Source organism: Castanea sativa, chromosome 1, assembly GCF_040712315.1.
Source record: "Castanea sativa cultivar Marrone di Chiusa Pesio chromosome 1, ASM4071231v1".
NCBI classification, from domain to species: Eukaryota; Viridiplantae; Streptophyta; class Magnoliopsida; order Fagales; family Fagaceae; genus Castanea; species Castanea sativa.
In genome coordinates this window covers 15583280-15594393 of record NC_134013.1, presented here as the reverse complement: position 1 = coordinate 15594393, position 11114 = coordinate 15583280, and the positions used below count along the sequence as shown (strand labels likewise).

Sequence of the window (11114 nt, the reverse complement as noted above, 5' to 3'; positions counted from 1 at the left end):
TTCCACTATTCGTTTGGGAAAGGAAAATAGGAAAAAGAGAAAACTGAGGAGAAAGTTTTCTCTTCGGGCCCACATTTTTTTTCCTTCCAAATCGGAAGGAAAATCTGGAGAGAAAAGTGTTATGGTAGCACTTTTACAAAAATACCCTCTTCCTACCTATTTTTTTTTCAACGTTCTCTTCTCTCCCTTTTTTTTTTCAACGTTACCTCAACGTTTTTTTTTTTTTTTTTTTTTCAACATTGCTTGAACGTTTTGTTTTTTTTTTTTCAACGTGACCTAATCTAATTTTTACATTATAATAATAAAAATAATAATAAAAATTTATATACATAATGTGATAAATTTTATATTACGTAATGAGTACAAATAAATCTATTTCTTAAGGGTATAACAGTCAATTTATATAAATTACATTTTCCATCCTTCCATTTTTCTCTCCAACCGAACAAAAGAGTTTTTCACCCTCCCACATTTCCACCCTCCAACCGAACACACAAGAGGGAAAACTAGTATTTTCCATCCTCCCACAATTTTCCATCCTCCCACTTTTCCACTCCTCCAACCGAACGGACCCTAAAAGAAAGTATAAAAAGTAAAAGAGAGAGAAGTCTGTGACAACATAGAATTGATCTTAAGAGGATTTTTGTACTAGAAAACTGCTCGAATGAGATTACAAGATAGGCTCTGTTTTAAAACTTTTTATATACTCTAAACAGACGTCTCTGTTCTCTAGCCATTAAAGAACAATTGTAACCGACTAACAATTTGTTACATCTAACTCCACAAAACCCGCTGACTAATAATATTAATACACATGGTTAACTAATTAACAGACTTACTGATATGAGACACTTAGTTAACAAGAGCTAGGAGTGAGATATTAAACTACGTGACATCTACTTTAAGATGCTTAATACATGGCTGGAGACAACATGTCATGGAGAACATTAACAGTGTTATCTGTTGTACCAAACACAATCAAACTCTACCTTCAAGAGTCATTCATATCTACTTCAACCAAATTCCTAACTGCAAATTCTGATAATTGTGAGTCAAGATGGATCTGATAAGGACCAAGCTGAGATTTAGAATGGCAGCATTGGCTTAAAAGGCATTACATCATTTAAATTGACCAGCTCTGATATTCCAACCTGAACTAAGCGCATTACCGTGCAAACAAAATGCACACATGTTGGGGGGACACCATAATCGTTATCCATGGAATTAAAGTAATGTTAACCTTCCTTTTCAGAAGCTTGAAAGGCTACAACCCCACAGAACAGATACATAGCTTATCTTTCCAGGTGCAAATTTCATATTCAACATATTTTCAGAAAACTCAATGACTTTCCTGCCTTTACTTCTATAAAATGATGACTAAGAGCTATAATGTCACATTATAATTAGGGATCACACTATGTTACTTTCCCAACGCATTCAGAAAATAAAATACACTGAAAGCACCAAGAAAGGTAATGCCAAGGGCATAGTACCATGTAATTATACTATGTTGCTTATTTTCTATATTGATGAAATACATTAACATTGACTAGTTGGGTTCAAGTCAAACAAATAAGATAGTTTTGCAACTCCGTCCAATTATTGTTAACTTTCCATTGAATTTCTTAATGCCAAATATCTACATTGCTAACAAAGCTTTAGCAATTGAATGCAGGACAAATTCATATTATCATCACCAAATGTCTAAGAAAGTTGATAGGCAGCTAACCCATGTTAAAATTTAACCATTAGAGTATGCATGTGACTCTTTTTCATTATATTGGTGCCGTGGTTTAACACCAAAACCCTTCTAATTGCATGTAAGAAAGCTTCTAAATCTGTGACGAAGAAACAAAAGAACAACTCTGTACATTCTCTTCTATAACTGCTGCTGCTACTTTGTTCTTGCTTTTCCCATATTTTATAACAATGATAAATGATAACGTCTTATATCCAACCTCACAGGGACACAGGGTTTATCTGGTCACCAGGTTACCACTCATAAAATGTAAAATTTAGAGCAGGTGGCCAAGCACTTTGCTGAGCTGCTTTATGATATTAAAACATTTCAAATATTTGGAGAGGAGTTAAACACTCCGCACAATAACTTAGGTTCATGTAACAACACAATCAATCACAGCTATTCTAAATTTGAGCATTCATACATTCCACAATGTTTAAATGGGGGCAATGCTGTCTTGATTGTATAACACTTAATTGTGAGCAAAGCCACAGAAAAAAGGAAACTACTCCTCAAAGTTCTTCAAACAAAAACATGCATTCATCTCTCCAAATATACCTGAAATTCAACAATCATTAGATCATGAGTATTATTACATACCACCTTTTACCAAAGACTTCTGCAAAATTGCAAACATGCATGCCTAAGCGATCGAGATGCCCCTGTAAGAAGAGAAGATTAAAAATTAGTCACAATCGAAGTAATGTTACAGAAAAAGGCACAGTTGTTCCACAGAACCAATTAAGAGCCCTTTCACTGGAGAGGAAAGAAGCAATTATGGAAAGGGAAAAGCTAACCCAAAATACAAATTTGATATATAATAAATGGCAGAAGGATAAGGAAAATGAAAAAAAAAAAGTTTTTATGTTAAAAGTAGAAAGACAGTTTTCAAATAGCCCTAAATCCTAATCACAAAACTTTAACTCCAAAGACTCCCATAAGATCAAAGCAGATTTCACAAAACTCCAGGAAATATATCACCTGCAAAATTAATCTCATAAACTATATAGCAAATGAGACTCTAATGCTGAAACAGGGTGCTACTGCTTCTATTTCAAACATTTTAATTCCTTGTTTTCTCCAGTAGAGAATAGGGTTGCTATAAATGAATCTGGTAAGTGGTGTAAGAAAGGATCATACTTTAGAGATAGATGATGGCCATGAGTCCCTCTTAAAATGGATGGGCATAAGAAGAATAAAAAGCTCGTTCCAAAAGAATTGGAATACTTTCTCGCATACAAGTTGTTACTATTACATGGTTTTTTTTTTTGGATAGGTAAGTTGTCATTATTTCATGGTTGGTTTCAAAAACAAGAAAAACTCCGTGATTGTCTACTTTTCTGCAGAATCTCTACTAGTCATCCAAAAAATTCACTGTCCATTTATTGGAGGAGAGTACCATCTAATGCAAACATACAAGAACTTAAATGTTTAGAGAGGTCTCAAACAACACCATGTTTAGTATTATATTTGAGATGCTAAAAGATAAGTGATCATTTTTTTCCTTCTTCTTTTATATAATATAATGTATAGAACTTTTATAAAGAAGAGTTCTTTGGACTTGCCTCTAGTTAGTAAAACCAATGAGCAACTAAGCCCATCGTCACAACCAGTTGCTGGGGTAATTTAGGGGGCATTCACCCCCTAATGAGCTAAGCAGTTTATGCTCCACACAGGAGATTACCAAACTAGAAATACAGATTACCACTCCATTCTCCATTTTAGCTACCCTAACAAAGTAAGCATTGCCCTTGATAGCTTTAACAAACAATACGATGAACATGACCCTCAAGCTGAGATAGATTGTAGGATCAAAATTCAAAAATCACATTTTTATTATTATTTTGGATGACATAGAAAAACTTCACTCATATTAGTTGCACGTCGCAAAGCATAGAGTACAACAATCATCCTTGTTAATCAAATTCCTAAAGGTAAATGACCCCACTCGCCAAAACTAGTTACCAGGTAATTCACGAGGTTTTCACCCCTGATGAGTTTATCCTCATGCCCAGAGCCAAAAATCGATCATTAACAAGCCCGGAGGGCCAGAGCTTGTACACATTTCTTTCTTGTGGCCCAATTTTAGTCAAGACAGAAAATATATTAGTACCCCATTTTACTGTAGCCCGAAATCATCATTTTAAAAATTAAACCCAACATTTTTTTTTTGTTTTTTGGGGGGTATATTTTGTAACTTAGGGGGGAGAAAGCAGGCTTATTATCGGGTGGGAACAGAACATGTCACTCACAAACTTTGTGTATCTAAAAAAAAAAAAAAACCAAGCAATTGAACCATCTACAATTAATGAATAAGGGGTGATTATTTAAAAAAAAAAAAAAAACTAAATTTCATTCTCTCATCCAATCTCTTATTGTTTCAAAATTGATTCAGAGTCTATAGCTCTAACCAGAACAACCATTACCATTTACCACACACAATCAGAACCTCTAAGAACAAATCTAGGAAATTTGCACATACATAAAAACAAGAGCAAAAAAATCCAAACCTAGTCCAAAATAAGAGTGACCTTGATCTATTTGGGGGAGTTGTTGGAGGAGGAGGAAGCGTAATCGGGAGGAGAGTAAAGGACAGCAGCGGCCATGGCTCCCGGAAGAACCACGTACTTGGCTAACACTGCCAGCTTCGTCACCAATGGCTCACCCCTCATCAACGCCATTATTATTATTCTTCTTCGATTGCTTCAACTGATTGATGATTGATCTCGCTTTTCTGCTTTCTCTCTGCTATTGCTATTCTATTAACTTTTGCCCCCTCCTATAATATTAATTCAATATTAGCTTAATAGCTAAATAAAAGTGTATAGTTAATGATACCAACAAGTCGTTGTAGTATAGTGGTAAGTATTCCCGCCTGTCACGCGGGTGACCCGGGTTCGATCCCCGGCAACGGCGAATATATCAATTTTTTTTTTCCACCAAGTTTGCAGCGTATATCATTTCCATTCCACTAAGATGACATTATTGGTGGTCATGGCAGGTACTTTGGCAAATCTAAACACTAAAATATTTATGACATGTCTCTTTTTTTATATATTATTTTTCTACTCTTCGTTAATGTATAAGGATTAAGGATATTTTAATTAGGAAAAAAAGGTATTTTTTTAGGATTTAGATCCTCTAGAGTTCCTAGGGTACTCTACCAAGTAGAGTTCATTAAATCCTAACCACTATTTAATGATTTAATGGTTTAGATTCTGCCATGTCAGCATTTCATTAATAATATTCTTAAAATAATAAAATAATGTTGTAAACAAAACAATTAAGATGATTGTTAATGAAATGCTGACACGACAGAATCTAGACCATTAAATCATTAAAGAGTGATTAGGATTTAATGAACTCTACTTGGTAGAGTACCTAGGAACTCTAGAGGATCTGAATCCATTTTTTTATTCTCTTATTAGGCCATTAAATTAGGAGTGGTACTATAGGATGAAGAGTGTGCATCAATAAGAAGAAGAAGAAGAAGAAGAAGAAGAAGCTTATTGGTGTATAAGTTAGGAATATTCTACAAGCCAAACACTAAGTATGTACGAACTAGCTAGAATTTTATTTTTGAGGGGGTCAAAGTGTGAATAAAAGTTTTTTATTTTTAATTGAACAATAAGAAATATATTTAAATTCAAAACCAAAGTAATACAAGGAAATCTAAACTAGCATGTTTTTAGTACCAAAAATAAATAAATAAAAGAAATATAAATAACTAGCATGTTTTTTAGTACCAAAAATATATATGTAAGTCGCAATTTGCACCTAAGTCCAATAATAGGAAGAATATAGGCCCAAAGAACCCAATACAATAAATTTGTAGAGAGTGGATTCGAAATCTAGTTTCTCATGAGTTTAGATAACAACGGTAGTGCCCAAGATCACAAAATGATAATGATAGACTAGTTTGTATGATGAAAAATTGTCCTCGGACTCAAGCCGAGGAGCTGAATCTTATATTTCTTCTTTCTTAAAGACAGGTTACAAATATTCAGTCTCCCCTCCCCTCTCTCCTTTTTTCCTCCTCCTTTTATACTTCACTTCACCCTCTTTTTACCCTCCACGTATGGATCAGATTGTCGGGCTGAATATTTGTCCCATCAGTACCTTCTTGAAGCCTTTTGAAAATAACTGAAAGGCTGAACACTGCTACACAGACATCACTTCCTCACTAATGTGGCCAGAGAGTTAGCTGCAGCATTCAATGTAGTGACGGTAGCTTTTCCTTTAGATATTTCATGGTTTTCCTTTATCCTATACCCATGTGATGCACAACCTTATCAATAGAGTCTCTTGGGACGTTGTCTCTGGATGGCAGATAATACATTCCAACCTCTGCTTAGCTGATCCGAGGAGATATTCCTCCTTGAACCAACTTCTCGGATGATCACGACCAGACTTTGCTTCTCTATAAACTAATACGGACCCTTAATAAGATGTTTACACATCCTCGGACTACTTAATGTTCTCGGATTGGGCCTCCGGCCCAATATACATATAAATATGTACTCCTGGACCCATCCCCCCACAATATAAATAAAAGAAAAAAACATAAAATAATTATTTGTAATACATTTGTTCTTGATTATCAATCAAAATGAAACTCGATATTCTTTAAATCTTAAAATCATATATGATTCAATCAATACTAAATTAGATCCTAAATAACCAACAGCCAAAATGTCAAACATATTGAATTTTTTTAACCGAAACAAATTGATTCTTATTGTGAAAAAAGGGTGTGAGCTCCACTGACCAGAGGATGGGAGTTTCACCTGATTTAAGAAATATACCATCGCAACATTAACTATTAATTAGGTCGCTAAATAATATCAGTCTCCACAAATAAAAATAAATATGGATTCGCTACATAACTTAATGAATTAATATTTGTTAGTAACTAAACCAAGATTACTTATATATAATGATTTTTTTTTTTTTTTTGGAAAAGGTTAATGCATTAACAATTTTAAAGGACAGTTTTTTTTTTTTTTTGGAATAAATCTTAAAGGCAAAGAAACAAAAACATTAGAAACCGTCTATTTTCCTGGTCAAAAAAAGAAAAGAAAAAGAAACTGTCTATTTCTAACATAAAATTAAGTTTATTTTGTAAATTTTATAAATACTCATCGCAAGTGAATGAACTGTACTTAAGTATCTTAAGTCTAGTTTGAAAAATACAAGGTCTAAACTACAATGACATGTATGAACATAAGAAAATTAATCAAACCTTAATACTAATCTAGTTCAATAAAAACTGGTTATTTTAAAATTAAATAAAACTAGAAAAAAAAAAAAACTAAACTAAACTAAGCAAAGGATTATTAAAGTAGTAAAAATGATGAAAATTGTTCAGAATAATTTAGAATTCAATCTTGTTATCATGAGAGATATTAACATTAAAATCTCTATTTTAAAATCTAAAACAGCTCTTCTTTATTCTTTAATATAAAATCAAATCATTAATTGTATTTGTTAACAAACAAATTATAAGAGATATCCAATTTTAAAATCAAGAAATAATAAATTAAGCATTCAATTGATTAAGATCACCTTAAATCACGAGTAAAATATGATTTAACGCATATACAAAATACCATCTTCGTCAATTGATATGAACAAAGAACAATTAAATCATGTGGGTTCCAGTTAGTTCAACTGGTAAAATCTCTGATGGTTGAATAAGAGATCTGATGTTCAATTTCCGTCTACACCAAAAACTGATTGGTGTCTTGATCTGATGATAAAGAGCTATCATCAAGAACGGACACCATATATAGGTTGAAACTCTCTCCCAAAAAAAAAAAAAACAACTAAGTCATTAAAAAACAATCACTTTAGAAAAAATCATATCTTATAAATAAATACCAATAATCTTCAGCAACTTTTTATTCAACTTTAATTAAAAATTTCGCTACTCATAATAATTGAAAGAAAACGTATTAAAAATTTCTCACACAATGAGTAAGGAAATTCATACTAGGAAATTCGTCAAAATTTGAGAACCATGTTACAGGGCGATTTTGACCTGGTAGAAGCGAGAATTTGGCCTTATAACTACAAACTTGTAGCCGCTTGAGTTATATATGTAAGACATACTTAAAGATATGATTCCAAATGTTGGACCTTTTTTCCTTTTTTACTCCAATTAATTTCTTTCCTTAACTTATTCGTCTTTGACTATGAGTTAGGTTTCTCTACATCTTTTCTTATAGGTCTTTTGAGTATGAGTTGGGTTCAGCCCACTTGAGTTGGAGTACATCCTTCTTGAGGGTCACTCCTGCTCCAAGCAGCAGCGAGAGCTTGTGAATGCTTTGAACAACTCGAGTTGATACATCTGGCCACGTCGTAGTTTTAATCTCTGCTAAAGAAGGAACGAAGGGAACAAAAGCTCGAATGTTATCCAGTATAGCCCATACTATTCCAATCTTCCTCCACTTATCGGTTGCAATATCATACAAACAAAACTCTCCATTTTCCCCTGCGTTTCGTTGATACAAAAGAAGTCGCTCACATCGTAGAAGACGGGAATCCTTACAAACCATTCACTATTTATTATATATGTAATTCGGGTTTTAAGCACCCACTCAACGTTCTTGTAATCATTGAGGATCCAAACCAAGATTTCTTTACTTGAAGTTGAGATGAGGGTAAGCAAACCATTTACTACTCCAAACCATGATGTCCAATACTCAAATGGAAGTGGTAAGTTCAGAGGAAGTTCGATGATCCTAGCCTCTTCTTTTTCAATATCAAAGGCAAGGATATCATTACACTTCCTTATCCAATGTAAGGTCCCGTGAGAATAGATAGGTAGAACATCGTTGTTGAAGTTACTCATCACCATGCAAGTATATTTTGTCGAGGATCGTCTCCAAGACATTGTATCGGATGAGAATATATCAAATTAATAGCTATCCCCATTACTAACACTAATACGAACAACCTTGTAGCGGTGCAAGGAGGAAGAGATTGGTTCCACAGCCAACCCAATTGCATCATAATGGAAAATGTCTATGATTTGGTGTCTTTTGGTAACTGGGTTTAAAACTAAAACACCTTCGGTGGGAAATAAGAGAAGCAAGCCACTACAATAAGCTAAAACTTTAAAACGGCGAGGTAGTTTCACAGAACTCTCAGTTGCTTTGTCAGAATTGGGAGGATAGAGAGGAACTTTGAAGTAGAAATTAGGAAAGTCTTTTGTGCAATGAAATATACAAGAATTGTAAAGAAACAGTTTCGATTCAAACCCTGGGTCGGAGATGAAGGTGTTGAACCTCTTGCTTATGCTTTTGCACGTGACCACGGACTTAAGGAGCAAACGGTAAAGAATATCATCAAAAAGATTGTCGCATAGGTCTTCCATTGTTTTGTTTTGGCTGTAATTTATGAAAGAGAAAGATTACCTTAAGCTCTATAGAGTATAGACGTAGCGCAATAGAAGAGAGAAGATGCGTTCGGTGCCGTCTGGATTTCTCTATCACAACATTTATAGAGAGTCACATAATTAGGGTTTAGGATTTCCTAAATACATACGAATACACTAAATCACATAATTAGAATATAGGTTTAGGATTTCCTAGATACATACGAACTCTATCACATACTATTAATTAGGGTTTAGAAACTACAAGATGATCAAATCATCTATCTCACCGTGAATGTCCCATATAATGGACGCCAGCCATTTTATGACAAGTGTCTATTTTAATATAATTATTTCCTTCTAATCTTCGTTAGTGTCTAATAAGGATATTTTTATTAGGAAAAAAATCTGGTTCTTTTTTTCTTATTAGGCCATTAAATTAGGAGGGCTGGTATTATAAGATGAAGAATGTGTATCAATAAGAAGAGGGTGCGTATTGGTATATCTATTAGGAAAAAACTTTGTATTATGCAAGCACTAAGCATGTACAAACTAGCTAGCTGACTTCTTTTTGAGGGGTCAAAATGTGAATAATTTTTTTTTTAATTTAACAATAAGATTCAAAACTGAAGTAATACATGAAAATCTCAATTAACAGGTATTTAATACCAACAAAACATAAATAAAAGAAAAAGTGCAAAATAATTATTTGTAATATATTTCTACTAAATTATCAATCAAAATGAAACTCCATATTTCTTTTTAAAAAATATCAAAAATCATATATGATTTAACTCAGTATTAAATTAGATCCTAAATAACAAACAACCAAAATGTCAAACGCATTGAATTTTTTTTTTTAAATTTGAATTATAACCAAAACACTGTCATTTAATTTTTTTTTAAATCAAAAAAAATTGATACCTATAACACTTAAGAGCACTCACATTAGTGTGTATAATAAAAAAAATGTAAAATTTACACATTTTTGTCTAAATATGACCAAAACCAATCAGTATATAATTGTATAAATTTACAAGTTTGCTGTAGTAACTGTGTTAATTTAAATTGTCTCTATTAATATTGCATTTAGTTTTTTTATTCTTTTTTTTATGTGTCTAGAAGATGAAGGAAGAGAGTAAATGGTGGTTGTGTATGAAGAAAGAAAAATAATTAAAAAATTAAGAAAATTTGATATTTTAATGAAATATAGTGTAAAATAGATAATCCAATATATGATGTTTTGTAAAGTGGGTGTAAGTGCACAATTGCACCTGGACCCAAGAATAGTTATGGGCTCAGACCCAATGAGCCTTAAACAATAAGAATTTGTAGAGTGTGGGCTTGAAACCCAGGTTAGAAGTGTATGAGGATGAAATGACAAACTAAAGATTCCAAGTACTTAGAGACAAAAAGGAGTAATGTAAATAGTACCTCCTGACGTAAGCGAAAGCTGTTCTTATATTATATCTCTCTCTTTTTCCTTCTTCTTTTTAGGTTACAAAAAGTTCCGTCCTGTTTTTGTTCCCGGTCCCTCCTTAAATACTCCTCTTTTTAATACTTTATCCACGTGTTGCCCCCCAATTCCTCCCTTAGCCTAGATATTTCTTTTCTTAGTGCCTTTGAACAGTAACTAGAAGTTTCCCTTCCACTGTTTAAGTGTCACTTCCTCATTAATGCGGCCAGGGTGGTAGGTGCAGGGTCTTTAATGTGGAGGTAGCAGCCTTTACCTTTGATATTCTTCCAACATCGGCGCTTCTAGGACATTCAAGGGTTCTCTCCCTTTAACCGTTGGTCTTGACCGTATCATTCCCTAATCTTTACCATGAAGTCTTAAGTTCTTCGATGTCGGTCAGGGGAAAACCATCCTCGGCCGGATCCTAGGATCCCTCGGCGTATAGGCCGACCCATAGCACCAACAATCTTAACCCTGGGCCGAGGTCGCCTTCTTTAACAAGGCCCAAAAGGCCCACATTCCCACCAGGATCCTTTTGC

At 33.6% G+C, this 11114-nt stretch overlaps 1 protein-coding gene, 1 long non-coding RNA gene and 1 other non-coding gene across 3 annotated transcripts; 1 reads left to right on the top strand and 2 right to left on the bottom strand.

The window, feature by feature from the left end:
* Nucleotides 1-2011: 2011 nt before the first annotated feature.
* LOC142638585 (uncharacterized) lies at nucleotides 2012-4518 on the bottom strand. The gene is made up of 2 exons (XR_012845030.1): nucleotides 4252-4518; nucleotides 2012-2403 (listed from the first exon to the last, which is right to left on the bottom strand). It is a non-coding gene; the product is annotated as an uncharacterized LOC142638585 (long non-coding RNA).
* A 67-nt stretch (nucleotides 4519-4585) lies between these two features.
* TRNAD-GUC (transfer RNA aspartic acid (anticodon GUC)) lies at nucleotides 4586-4657 on the top strand. The gene has a single exon. It is a non-coding gene; the product is annotated as a tRNA-Asp (tRNA).
* A 3305-nt stretch (nucleotides 4658-7962) lies between these two features.
* Nucleotides 7963-9119, bottom strand: LOC142619005 (F-box protein At1g20360-like). The gene is made up of 3 exons (XM_075792112.1): nucleotides 8743-9119; nucleotides 8387-8625; nucleotides 7963-8234 (listed from the first exon to the last, which is right to left on the bottom strand). The coding sequence occupies exons 1-3, from the start codon at nucleotides 9117-9119 to the stop codon at nucleotides 7963-7965; spliced, it is 888 nt and encodes a 295-aa protein (XP_075648227.1).
* Nucleotides 9120-11114: the final 1995 nt, after the last annotated feature.

Coding starts and splice junctions, on each gene's coding strand:
- LOC142619005 (XM_075792112.1), bottom strand. CDS start 9,119: ATGGAAGACCTATGCGACAATCTTTTTGATGATATTCTTTACCGTTTG. Junction 8,626..8,742: donor TTCCATTATGATGCAATTGG/GTTGGCTGTGGA, acceptor AATGTCTTGGAG/ACGATCCTCGACAAAATATA. Junction 8,235..8,386: donor TACCCTCATCTCAACTTCAA/GTAAAGAAATCT, acceptor AACGAAACGCAG/GGGAAAATGGAGAGTTTTGT.